Consider the following 12,585-nt stretch of genomic DNA (forward strand, 5'->3'; position numbering starts at 1 on the left):
CTCTCGTCTTGCCGCTCTTCAAATTCTCTTTCTCTGTCATCGTTGGCATTTTACCGATCATGTGTCGCAGTGTGGACTTCCTTGGGTTCATCTTGTTTGAAACTCTCTGTTTCTTGAACCCACGCGTCTGTTTGCTTCCCTTGGTAAGGGAAGTTTCCATCTGGTATGTCTTCAGATGATGTTTCTGCCCCTTTCCCTCTCTCTCCTCCTTCTGGGTTTCCTATAATGTGAATGTTTGCTCGCTTTACATTGTCCAAGAGATCCCTTAACCTGTCGTCATCTACATTTTTCTTCTTTTTGTTCAGCTTTGCTGTTCTTTTTGCTGTTCCATGGCCCCGTCTTCCAGATCGTTGGTCTGTTCTGCATTGTCTAATCTGTTGATTCTCTCTAATGTATTTTTCATTTCAGTTACTAACTTCTTCAATCCCGACTGGTGTTTCTTATGTTTTCTGTCACTTCGTTGAAGTTCTCACTGAGCGCGTCCACTCTTCTCTCCATCCCGGCGAGCATTTTTGTGAACGTTACTTTGAATTCTTTGGGAGATTGTTTCTATCTGCATTTCATTCATTTCTTTTTTTCTGAGGTTTTGTCTTATTCTTTGGAGCATGTTTTAAGGTCCATTTTGCTTTTCTTTCTGTGTTCGTTTCTATGCGTTAGGTGGAACAGCTACTTTTCCTCAATTTTGAAAAAATTTTTTTAGAGAGAGAGCGCGCGCACAAGCAGGGGAGGGGCAGAGAGAGGGAGAGAGAGAATCCCAAGCGGGCTCCGCGCTCTCAGTGCACGGCCGGACCCGTGGAGCTCGAACTCACGCGTCATGAGAGCGTGACCTGAGCCGAAATCAGGAGTCTGACCCTTCACTGACTGAGCCACCCAGGCGCCCCTGCTTCTCCTAACCTTGGAGGAATGGTCTTGCGTACGGTGGTCCCCTGGGTGGACTGTGCCCGGTGACCTCGGCTGGCTGGCTGGAGCCGTCCCTGTCGTAGGCTGGGGGTCCTGGAGCACTCCGTTCTGGGGCTAACCCGGCGATGCGGCTCGAGCTGAGGCGGGCATCGGCCGGGGCTCCCAGGGGGGGAGGGGGGTGTTCCGCAGACGGGACTCCAGGTGAGTCCTCTGTCGTCCAAGTGGCCCGGGACTGGAGCGTCGCAGTGCGTTCTGCACCCGTGTCACCTTGGTGAGCCGCTCGTAGCGAGTGCTGTGCAGGGCTGTTCGGCGTGTGCCTCGGGTGGCCTCTTGCTGGGACAGCTGGGGCCGGTGAGGGCCAGGAGAAGCCTACGACTCCCTCAGGTGACGGGTCAGCGAGGGCACCCAGCCCCTGCTCCCGTCGGCACTAACACGGGGGACGTGGACCGTCAGTCGCGGCCCTCGACAGCCTCTCTGCCCCGGCCGCCACTGCGCGGGGTTCCAGGCCTGCTTCCTTTATATTTTCATTGCCCTTTTCAACTGTGGCTTTTTTTTTTTCTGTGCTTCACAGCAGACGAATCTGCTCATGGTCCCTCGGTAGTGTCCCCACTGCAGCTCCTGGTGTCGGGCTGGGGTTCCCTTCGCTACCGTGCCCCTCTCTCTCTCTCTCTCTCTCTCTCTCTCTCTTGCTGTTCTCTGTCTTTCGTGAAGCTGCTCAGTCGGCCCTCAGTTTGGCTCCAGGAGGAATTGCTCTATAAATAGCTGTAGATGTGATGCGTCAGGACCGGAGGTGCGTTCAGGTTCTTCCTGCGTCGCTGTGTTGGACTGGAGATCTTAAAGAGCCATTTTTAACCTCCCGAAACGTTCTAGGGAGAGGAATATTCAAGCAGTTCTAAAATGTGTCATAGACGATAAAACAAATAGAAGAGTGAATTTTGCGCGCAGGTTGTATCGCTGGCTTACCGCACGATTTCTAAATGGAAAGCTGCTGTTACTTATGGAGTTTTCTTTTTTCTTTTTTAAAAGATTTTTTTAATGTTTATTTTTGAGAGAGAGTATGAGCAGGGGAGGGACAGAGAGAGAGAGAGAGGGAGACACAGAATCCGAAGTCGGCTCCAGGCTCCAAGCTGTCAGCACAGAGCCCGACACGGGGCTCAAACTCACAAACTGTGAGATCGTGACCTGAGCCGAAGTGAGACGCTCAACCTTCCGAGCCATCCAGGTGCCCCTATGGAGTTTTCTTAAAGACCCAGAAAAGCCAATGACCTATTAAATGAGCTCACAGAGTCAACATCAAGGCACAACGTTTGGGAAAATGATCTTTGTTGACATTTCAACGTTTTTCAATAGAGAAGACTAGTAATTAGGGCAAAGTACAGTCTTTGGAATAAGACCCAAATAATGGTAATGACTAGAACTTCCTTATAATTTCAGGTGAAAGCCAGTTTTAATTCCATCTCTTTCAGAAGAGGAATGACCGGGGCGCCTGGGTGGCGCAGTCGGTTAAGCGTCCGACTTCAGCCAGGTCACGATCTCGCGGTCCGTGAGTTCGAGCCCCGCGTCAGGCTCTGGGCTGATGGCTCGGAGCCTGGAGCCTGTTTCCGATTCTGTGTCTCCCTCTCTCTCTGCCCCTCCCCCGTTCATGCTCTGTCTCTCTCTGTCCCAAAAATAAAAAAAAAACGTTGAAAAAAAAAAATTTAAAAATAAAAAAAAAAAAATAAAAAAAGAAGAGGAATGACCATTACCGTAGTCTGGTTGGTCATAAGCAGATAACAGAAAATTGCCTGCTACTCCCCTTTTGAACAGGATAGAATACGCTTTCTGATTTGGATAATTTTTTCTTTAAGTTTATTTATTTATTCCGAGAAAGAGCACGAGCGGGGGAAGAGCAGAGACAGACAGAATCCCAAGCAGGCTCCACGCGAACAGCATGGAACCCGATGCGGGGCTCGAGCCCACAAACCACAAGATCACGACCCAAGCTGATCGAGGGTCAGACACTTAACTGACTGAGCCACCCAGGCACCCCCATGTTTCTGATTTGGAATAAAATGAAGCGACTCATTAATCAGAGCCCAACAAGCAGGCAAGGGACAGCATGGCTTTCTACTCTAACCCACAGCCTAGAAAATGGAAGGTGGCCTCGGGGACCCCTTTGCCCATTTCCTCCTGTCAAATGTTCAACCTTAGTCTTCTACAAGGGACGGGACAACATGCAGGGTCTTTGGTCCATCTTCCCTCTGGCTCAGACACTCAGGACCCCACGTGGTTGGCCCGGCCATCACCACCCCCAAGCCCCACTGCATCTGAGGTCCTGTGAGCGTGTCCTGCGTCTGGACTGTTGAGTGAATGGGGGGTTGCGGTGACCGGGGACTTGCTTCCTGTTACTGGTCCAGAGCTCTGCCTGCCTCGCGTCGTTCGTGCTTTCACTCACTGATCAGGACAGCAGGTGTGCCCAAGTCAGTTGTTTTGGTTGCAGTTGTGTTTTGGCGTGGGATGGGGACAGCCTTTTACTGTCCTCTTTCACATATGCGGCGGTAAGAACCAGTTCACGAGAGACGGGTGACGAAAGTGACACTGAAAAGCTTGCACAGGTTAGTCTGCAGGAAATTTCTGTGGGAGGAACTAAAAGCAAAATGAGATTTAGTGGCAAGAAATGAGAAAAGCCGATTTTCTTTACTGTTCCCTCATCTCTGCCACCTGCGACCCCTCCAACAGACGTTTCTCTGAGAGCTTTTAATTTCAAAAGGTACTTCTGTGCTCCCAGTTCTTACCGGTGACCGCCATTGGTTCATTCACAACCGCGACAGTACTTCCGCTTGTATAAGGCTTTCCTCTCCACAAATTACTTTAAATACATTATCTGGTTCGATCCCTGGGAGGCGGGTGGGGCAGACGCCCCAACCCCACACTGAACAAAATTCTCTTTGTAGCGGGTGAACTCACGGTGCCGTCTGACCAGTGCTCACGTGGGAGTCCTCACAAACGAGAATGTTCCGTCGTTCCGTGCTGGGCCGTGCCGGCAGGGAGCGGAGTCTCGGATGTGGGCCCTGAAGACCTAACACACATCATGGATTTGTGTTTCTCTCATCCTGGGGAACGGGGAGCTCAGTGGATGTTGGAGCCTGACTTCCTCTCTCCCAGATTCATGCTGGGATTCTGGTTACACCTTTGGATTCGTCTGCGTCTCCTTTTCCCACCTTGCAAGGCCGACCTGCCCTGGTGCCATAGTAAGGTTTAATGCAGCTTCTCTGCCTATTGGGGGCTTGGGATTGCTTTCTGGCCCGCTCCTAAGAAAATGATAAGTAACTTTGTTTCTTCTGGAAGAGTGGAGGAAGGATAAAGAACCGAGTTAAGTAAGCCCATTTCTACCCAGAGTCTGATCTCACCAGCAGGTGGCGCTGTGACAAAAGCAATCAAGAGAAACCAGGTCAGATCAGGTGGGTGTCCGGGCTCCAGAGACAGGCCCCCGGCGGCGTCCCCTCTTCTGTAGCGAATAAGGCGCTCATGTGAAATCCCAGAGCTTTCCAAGTGTGCTCGGATCCCCCTGGGGCGGGGCAAAGCCTGAGGAAGGCAAGGCGTTGGTAGAAGGGTCTGGATTGATAGATCCTGAGCTGGTTTTGCTTCCTGTCTAGAACGGAGAGCTCTGCCTGGGCTTGGGCAGTCTAGTCCCTTGATGCCTGGGTCCCTTATTGGGCTAAGATGGGCGCATCCTTCTACGGCCTTGGTGGTTTTCAAAGAGCATGTGTACGTGCAGCCGGACGCAGGATGAAGCATGGCCATCGCCAAGACCAGGCTGGTCCACTGATCTGGACCCCAGTGAACGAACAGACTGCCCATCACCGAGTCTACAGGTTGAGAAATACTATTTGCCAGGTCCCACACAAGGGCAGACCTGAAAAGGAAGACAGGTGTGCCTGGGAAGCTGGTCCACGTGAGACAGAATGACCACCAGCACCTTCCACACACGGTGCACGAGACGCAGGGTGGGGTGAAGGGAGGCGCTATAGTCTCTAAATGGGGCCAGTAAGTCAGCTGGCAATACTGGGTTTCTTAGTGGATCCCACGGTGCCAACGTTGTTTCTGCTAGCGATGGAGAGTGAGGCAACCACTTCCTGACTTTCCCCGTTCACACGAAGGTCTATTAACCTGTTCCTGTGGGTCAAGGGGCCCCTGGGAGAATTGGAAATGAACTCGGCTTTGGGGGAGGAGTTTTCCGGGGATCTCTGCAGAGCCTCTGTCCACCCCCCTCTCTTAATGTCCACCCTAGGTGATAATAACAGGAAGTAGAAAGGCTTGAAGACCAGCTCTTTATATCATTAACCATAGGGCTGACTCCGGTAGCTCATTCAATGTGGGTTAACCTGCTGGGTGTTTTCCCTTCAAAAACAAACAGCACCAGTCAGAAGTATCTGATAGCCCTGAAGTCACATCCATTCATTCCAAACCCAAGCTGGCCGTGATCTTCTAGACCCACCTGGCTCCTGGGACAAAAGCAGATGGGTCCAATACTTGTAAATTTCATATTTATTATAACAAAAATTATGACATGTTCATTTGTGCATTCTGCTTTAATAGAACTCTCGGTATGTAAATGATCTAGTTGAAGGCTCTACAGTCATGCTGATTGTGGCAGCAGTAAGGGACACACCAAGTGTCTGCGGAGGGCAAGGGGGTGGGGACGGGAGAGGAAGAAAAACGGCTCAGAGGCCCCTGTGTGCAGGTTAGTTTCCAGTGGCCTGAGGTCCACCTGGTTGGAACAGAAGCCCCTTAGCTGCTCTCAGCCTCCACACCGAATGAGCCGGAGGCAGGTTAGGAGGGGGGCGAGGAAGAGAAAAGTCAGTCGTTCAGGCTTGTCCTTTCGCCAAAACTACAAAACGTCTGAAGCGTCACTATACAGCACTGAGCTATTTACAATAGAAATTTCTCAATCAACTGTTCTCTCAGAGAAAATTAGTGAATCCCAGTGACTTAAGTCACCTGACAGAGTAAAGCAACTCCTAGGAGTTAGTCTCCATATTCTACAAATGTCTATCATTTTCAAGACAAAAAAAAAAAAAAAGCCTTTTCCCCCAAAGAAATACAGAATTACAATATTAAATCATTTAGCACTGGCAACGCACCCTGCCCTCCAAACAAAACAAGAAAAAGCCATTTTAAAAAATATTACATTATCATTAACCGTTTCTCTGTAATATATTAAACCTTTTCTTTGTCTTTACACATCTGATACGTTAGGGGAAGAAGTTAAACGTAAAGCATCGCTAGAAGAAAAGTGGTGATTATTTAAAAAAAAATGACCAACAGAGGGAGAGCCCAGGACTAGGTGCCGAGACAGGGTGGGAAAGCGGGAGAGGGCGTGGAGTGAACCCCTGGTTTAACGTGAGCCTGGGAGACTCTTGCAACTCAGTCTTTCTGGGTTAGTTTATTTGTTCAAGAGCGCCTGGGGGGGCCGGGAGGGGGGGGGGTCATAGCGGCGTGTCACAGCAGTCTGGCAGCTGGTCCCCCGGGCCCGGCGGCTGCAGGGGCGGCGGCGGCTGTTGCTGCTGCTGCTTTATCATCTCCTTGACCTCCTCCTCCAGCTCCGGGGGGATGATGAACTGATCCTCGGGGTCCGGCTGGGCCGGCGCCGCGAAGTAGCCCCCGGGCTTGCGGAGAGGCGCGTCGGCGGCCACCTCGATCACGTTGTGGCTCCTCTCCTGGGGCGCCACGGAGCCGTTGGCCCGGCGGCGCCCCACGGTCCCCGCGGCGGCGGCGGCGGAGTCCGCCCTCCTGGGCGGCCCCGGCTCCTCCTCGTTGGCGCTGATGACGATGCCCTCGTCGCTGGCCTCGGCCGGCCCCTGCGGCGGGCGCCGCCTCTCCTTCTCCCGCGCCCGGCCGCAGTGGATGTCCACCTCCACCTCCACGCGGCTGCCGTTGGTGAACACGCCCTCGATGGGCTCCTCGTCGTCGCTGTCCAGGCCGTTGTCGGAGAAGGCGCTGGAGAAGGTGGCGCTGGACAGCTGGCGCTGGAACGCGTGGGCCAGGCCCACCGGGTGCAGCGCGCAGCGCGGCTCGCTGGCGTAGGCGGGGCTGCTCTCGGCCGGGGCGCCGGGCGGCGGCTCGTCCGAGGCCGTGGAGCCCACCTCGCTGCTCATCTCGGAGGTGGACAGCTCGCTGCTCATCTCGGAGGCCATGCCGCTGCTGGACGACGGCACGCCCAGCGCGTCGGCCGGCCGGTCCCGGGTCGCCATGCTCGCGGCCGACGGGAAGATGCCGGGGCTGGGCGGGGGCCCGGCCCCGCCGGCGCCCAGCTCGCAGCAGCAGAAGCCGTCCTCGGCGACGCTCAGCTGCACCACCACGGCGCTGAGGCTGTCGCGGCAGCCGTAGCTCTGCGCCAGGGTGCACAGCTTCTTGGCGGCCGCCAGGGCGTCGGGCACGTTGCGCACGGCCGCCACCGCCTCCTCGGCGGACAGGCTGTCCCACAGGCCCTTACTGCCCAGGATGAAGAACTCGTCCTGGGGGGTCAGGGGCACGGACTGCACGTGCGGGCGCGGCACCACGCTGGGGTGCAGGAAGGTGTACCCCAGGATGCGCGTGGACTCCGTCACTCCGTTCACCTTGCCGTCCTGGAAGGGGGGGGGGGTGCGAATCGACGTTAAGGAGACGGGGAGTGTCCGCCGGCCCTCCTCAAGGCCTCTCTGGGATGCGTCTCTTCCTCCGGAACGGCAAGCTTTCCCCACTGTCTACCGGGTTCTGGGGGTTTCATCAATAACGGGGGCATGGACACGTCCTGTGGGCAGGCTGGCTTCTGCAGCCCCGCACCGTTTTCCACACATGCAGTGTGCGCTCACCGTCCTGGGGTGAGGGGGTGGGGGGGAGCAGGACTCCCAGGGTGGAGACTCACGCCAGGGTGTCCCAAGAGGGGCCCTGTTACCACCGAGGCCGAATCATTCTGCGCTATGGGGCCCCCTGCCGGTACCTACTGCCTGCCAAAGGCATGAAAAGAACTCTCTTGGGACGCGACTAAATGTCCGGGGTGGGGGAGGTGCAGAGGAGCCCCTGGCTAGAAACCACTCAGAGGGAACAGGAGGTGTGAACCGAAATCACAATCAGCTACTTTTATGTTGACACTCACACTGGCCTTGGAAGATGCACAGGTGCATTACTATTCCTCCTTTACTGATGATGAGAGGCTCAGAAGGCCTAGCCCACGAGCAGCAGAGCCGGGGACTGACTTCAGGGGCAGCGCCCTCACGCTCCCCTGCACAGGGGCACTTGCAGGAATCAGCGGAGGGAGGCAAGGGCCCCAAGCACTGGGCACAGCCTCTGTCGCAGGCCATGGAGAACTGCTCTGCCACCCTGTACCTTAGGCCTTCAGACCTACCCCACAAAGGAGTTGCTCTGTGACACCGTGGATTCGGAACGTTGCTGGTTTCTGCCCTGACCCTGGCCCCCTCCTCCCCGACATCCCGAGGAAAACCGTGCCCTCCTCACCTCAGTGATGATGGCCTTGTGCCGCTTAATTCTCTTCAGTTCTTCTTCGCAGCTCATGACGTATGATCTGGACAGAGGCAACGGCTTCCCATTCCGACAGAGAACCGTTTGGCACTTCCCCACATTAGCAGAGGTCAAGGTGAAGGACCCTCCTGGGTCCATAGGGTCGTGCTTGATGTGACAGAGGACAGCAGCACCTCCAAGTTTCTGCCCAGCAGTTCCCAGCTTCCTGGAATGCAGAGAGAGGGAGTCAAACCCACGTACGACGTATCACACAGCAGTTCTGCTCCTTCAGCCGGGGCCGGGGGGAAACCTAGAACCTGGGGGTTCCACTTAGCCTCTGCCCCCAAAGCAAGCACTGCCCCGCTTCTCTCCCAGGAAAAGGGCCGTGGATTCGGACAACCCCTACCCCGGGGTGTCTGCTCACACTGGGGGCGTGGGGAGGGGGTATCACTTTGCCACCAGAGAGAGGAACCCTTGTCCCGCCTGCTGCTCCCTTCCTTACCACACCCTGAGGGACAGCAGGAAAAGGGCCTCTTTGCTCTCCGTCCACCTCTTTACATCCTCTCTGCTCCCAGCAGAGGAAACTGAAGAGACCACTAGACAGGTGTAACCATACGCCGATGCGTGTGCCCCAAAAGTACTTGGACTTCACAAGGACGTCTCCGGGACAAGCCTTTAATCCTGGGCCGTTCACGTTCTTGTCTTACGTGGGCCAGTATTATCTATTCCAGAATATTCACAGGAAGGCCTTTCTAGTAATTAAGCTCCAAAGTGCTCGTGATAAACCCTTTTATTCACGACCCCCCCCCCCCCCCGGCACTCCACAGACTGAGTCCACAAAGCACCTACGAGCTCCAACGAAGAGAGCCAAGAAATCCTACCACAAGCCCCGCAGAGGGCAAGGCCTCCTGGGCTCCTAACTTCTTGCTTCTGCACCAGCAAGAAGGTCTGGACAGACTCCTCTGTTTACGAGGGCAGACCCACCTTCAGCCCACATGGAGCGGCCGTACCAGCGATGGAAACCATACCAGGGCTGCCCACTTGAAGGCGTCAGGATGTCACGCGCAAAAACCCAGTTCCCCGAGGGCGGAAAAGATGACTGTGTGTGCCGTGTCCTATTGACGGGGAAGGGAAGCGGCATACAAACGACCCCGGAGATGGGCTGACAGTTTAGGTCTTTGAACTCCGGCCTGTGGACCCCCGGGACCAGCTGGGCTGCTTTCTCCCTTTCACAGGCACAGTGATCCCTCTTGGCAAAGCCAGAAGCCCGATGGTAGTTGTGAAAGGCACAGCTAGGAACCAGAGGTTAAGGTCCTAAGTTCTTACTTCCTATTCGGCGCTTGCCTGGCTATAAAATTATAAGCAGACGTCTTCCGGGTGGGGGTGCGAAGGGCGCACGTGCACACGTGCGTCTGTGTTTCTGATACACCCGTGCTTTTTTTTTCCTGGGACGCAATGGTAAAAACAGAGAAGGAGATAGATGTGCCTTGCGGTTGGAGCCTTCTGTGGAGTCCTTCTGCCCCTCTAACAGCCCTTACGAGAAGCTGGCTTCACTTCTCTGTACCTCAGTTTCCCATCAGTCAAGTAAGAACAGTCACACTAAGTGTCTCACTGGGTAAAGTGTATGTGATGCGAGGACCGGTACATATTAAGGGCTCGCTAATTGTTAGCCACCACCAGTATTTAGCTGCTAATGCTACATGCCCACTAGAATCTGCAAGTGAGCCTAGGAGCAAAGACCCCTCGCTGGAGCTGCCTCTACCAAGCTCTTTGGGAGGCGCTGTTTATGACTTAGGGTGACTTTAAAGGCTGCTCCACAGGGGCGCCTGGGTGGCTCCGTCGGTTGAGCGTCCGACTTCGGCTCGGGTCATGATCTCGCGGTTCGTGAGTTCGAGCCCCGCGTCGGGCTCTGTGCTGACCGCTCAGAGCCTGGAGCCTGCTTCGGATTCTGTGCCTCTCTCTCTCTCTCCTTCAAAAATAAGTAAACATTAAAAAGAATTTTTTTAAAGGTTGCTCCAAACCAGCGAGAGAAAAAGGAGAGGGAGAGAAAAGCTCATCCTTGTTCTCCTGACCTTCACACACTGGTTCCCGGTCCCGCACGAGTGTTTGCAGGACAGAATTAATAGGCAATTCCTTCACAACCTACAGAGCCATTAAAGTGACCTAAGAAGGCACAGTTCTTTGAAGGAGGGGACGCCTGTAACATTCATCCCTACGAGTTACGAAAAACATTCCAGTTTCTACGGTGACCAAAAGCTCTAAACTACATTCCTGTCATTGACTCGGCCTCCTACAAAGTTGTCTGAACATCAGTATGTCTCAGACGGAACACGGTGTGTCCCCGATGCTTACGCAAAAGCAAATCACCTGAATGCATCTTGAATACCCACATGTGACAACAGTGCTTTGAGACTGTCGGGCAAACGCTCACGAGAAGGGCAAGAAAACACATGGCAGGAACTGTGTTTCACCTTTGCATAACAATGAACGTATTGACCATGTATTCTTCTTCATTTTTGGTTTTCTGCAGCTCTTCGGCCAAAATGTCACTCATCGTACACTGGAGAAGGTAGGGCACCTCCACGTTCCGGTCCCCGTCAAACACCCCGTACAGGGCCTCCCGGTTGTCACAGAAGTTGTTCACCGACAGGGCTGCGACACACAACCTGCAAAGCAAGAGTGATCGGTCCTAAGGCTAAGACGTCTTAAGTCATCTTTCCTTGCCCAGCCCCACGCTGTTAACAGCCTTGTCTCCTCCTCCAGGACCTCAGACAGGTTAAGAATAAGTTAAGGTAAAGTCACCCCAGCTAATTCATTATCAACTAATTTTCTGTAAAGTGAAGAATGATAAACATTGATACTTCACACCTGGCTCCCCCCACCCCCCTATCTTCTGATTTTAGCTTTAAGTTTATTTTGAGAGAGAGACTGGGGGAGGGTCAGAGGGGGAGACAGAAAGAGAAGCCCCGCGCTGTTAGTGCAGGGCCCAACATGGGGTTCGATCTCATGGTTGGTGAGATCATGACCTGGGCTGAAATCAAGGGTCAGATGCTTAGTCGACTGAGCCACCCAGGTGCCCCTGATTTTATTTTTAAATGGCAGTGAAAGACCCGAGAAGAGGAAGTATGGGGGATAATACAAGATTCTGAATCCATGGGTTCGCACTCATTCCTAAAACATTTATTAAAGAGAACTTGCACACTGGGCAAAATGGAGTAGCAACTAAAACAATGGGACCTTTTCTTACGCTTTTAATCTTTTTCCAAACAACTTAAAAAGGCAGGGGGAAAAAAAATCCTCTGAAACAACAGTATTGAGACACTGGATGATAAGAAGTGCAGGTCAGAGAGCGAGCTTGAAGCCTGCCCAGCTGATCGCCTGGAGGAAGATTCTGGAGGGGGGGGGGTGGTTAGGGCCTCGGGCGGAGCCTGCTCTGGAGGCCTGCAGAGTCTCGCACCCAAATCCCATTGTTTCCAGGTAACTTAACCGTGGCCCACAGACTCTTCAAAATGAAACCCAGAGGGAAAAAGACTGGCGGACAAATAAAAATTCAGGGCATTAGTGAGTGCGGGGTAACCTCAAGCACAGGGAACCGAAGTCTTCAACAGAGCAGAGACAGGAAAAACTTTTGAAGAAGTTAATGGTTGAAAAGATTTCAAATCTGATGAAAACTGTAAACCTGTAGATACAAGAAACTCAACAAATAGCAAACAAAAGAAAATGAAAGGAAAGTGTAACAATTGCTGAAAATCAGGAATAAAGGCGGGCAAGTAGGGTGGAGGAACAAAGACCTTGATGACAGCAGACTTACAGAAACAACGCAAAGACAGCAGAACAACATTTTTAAAGTACTGCTTGAAAAAAGCTGTCAACCTGGATTTCTAAACCAGTGAAAATTGCTTTCAAAAGTTAAGGTGCAAGAAAGACCTTTTCAGATGCACAATTTCCCACAAAAAAGACTGGCAGTATAAGAAATACAAAAGGAATACATGAAGCAGAAGGAAATACCAGATGGAAATCTGAATCTACATAAAAGAATGAAGTGTACAAGACATGACAAATAGATGAGTAAATATAAAACTTATTTAAAGGTCGTTTTAGAAGAGTGGTTCTCAATGGGGGCAGTTACCCCCGGGGAGACATCTTTGATGGTCGCAGCTGGGAGCGACGGTGCTGTTGGCACTTAGCGGGTAGAGGCCAGGGGCG

The 12,585-nt window shown here is 53.1% G+C and overlaps 1 protein-coding gene across 1 annotated transcript in view; it reads right to left on the reverse strand.

Annotated features, from left to right (window-relative positions):
• Positions 1-5,412: 5,412 nt before the first annotated feature.
• The window catches only part of PHLPP1 (PH domain and leucine rich repeat protein phosphatase 1), a 215,108-nt gene continuing 207,935 nt past the window's right edge, over positions 5,413-12,585 (reverse strand). The window contains exons 15-17 of the mRNA XM_030336622.1: positions 10,851-11,045; positions 8,377-8,605; positions 5,413-7,508 (exon numbers count right to left, since the gene is read on the reverse strand). Coding sequence (XP_030192482.1) covers positions 6,369-7,508; positions 8,377-8,605; positions 10,851-11,045 — 1,564 coding nt within the window. The 3' untranslated portion in view covers positions 5,413-6,368. The remainder of the gene's footprint in view (positions 7,509-8,376; positions 8,606-10,850; positions 11,046-12,585) is intronic.

Source organism: Lynx canadensis, chromosome D3 (assembly GCF_007474595.2).
Source record: "Lynx canadensis isolate LIC74 chromosome D3, mLynCan4.pri.v2, whole genome shotgun sequence".
In the NCBI taxonomy this organism is placed as follows: Eukaryota; Metazoa; Chordata; class Mammalia; order Carnivora; family Felidae; genus Lynx; species Lynx canadensis.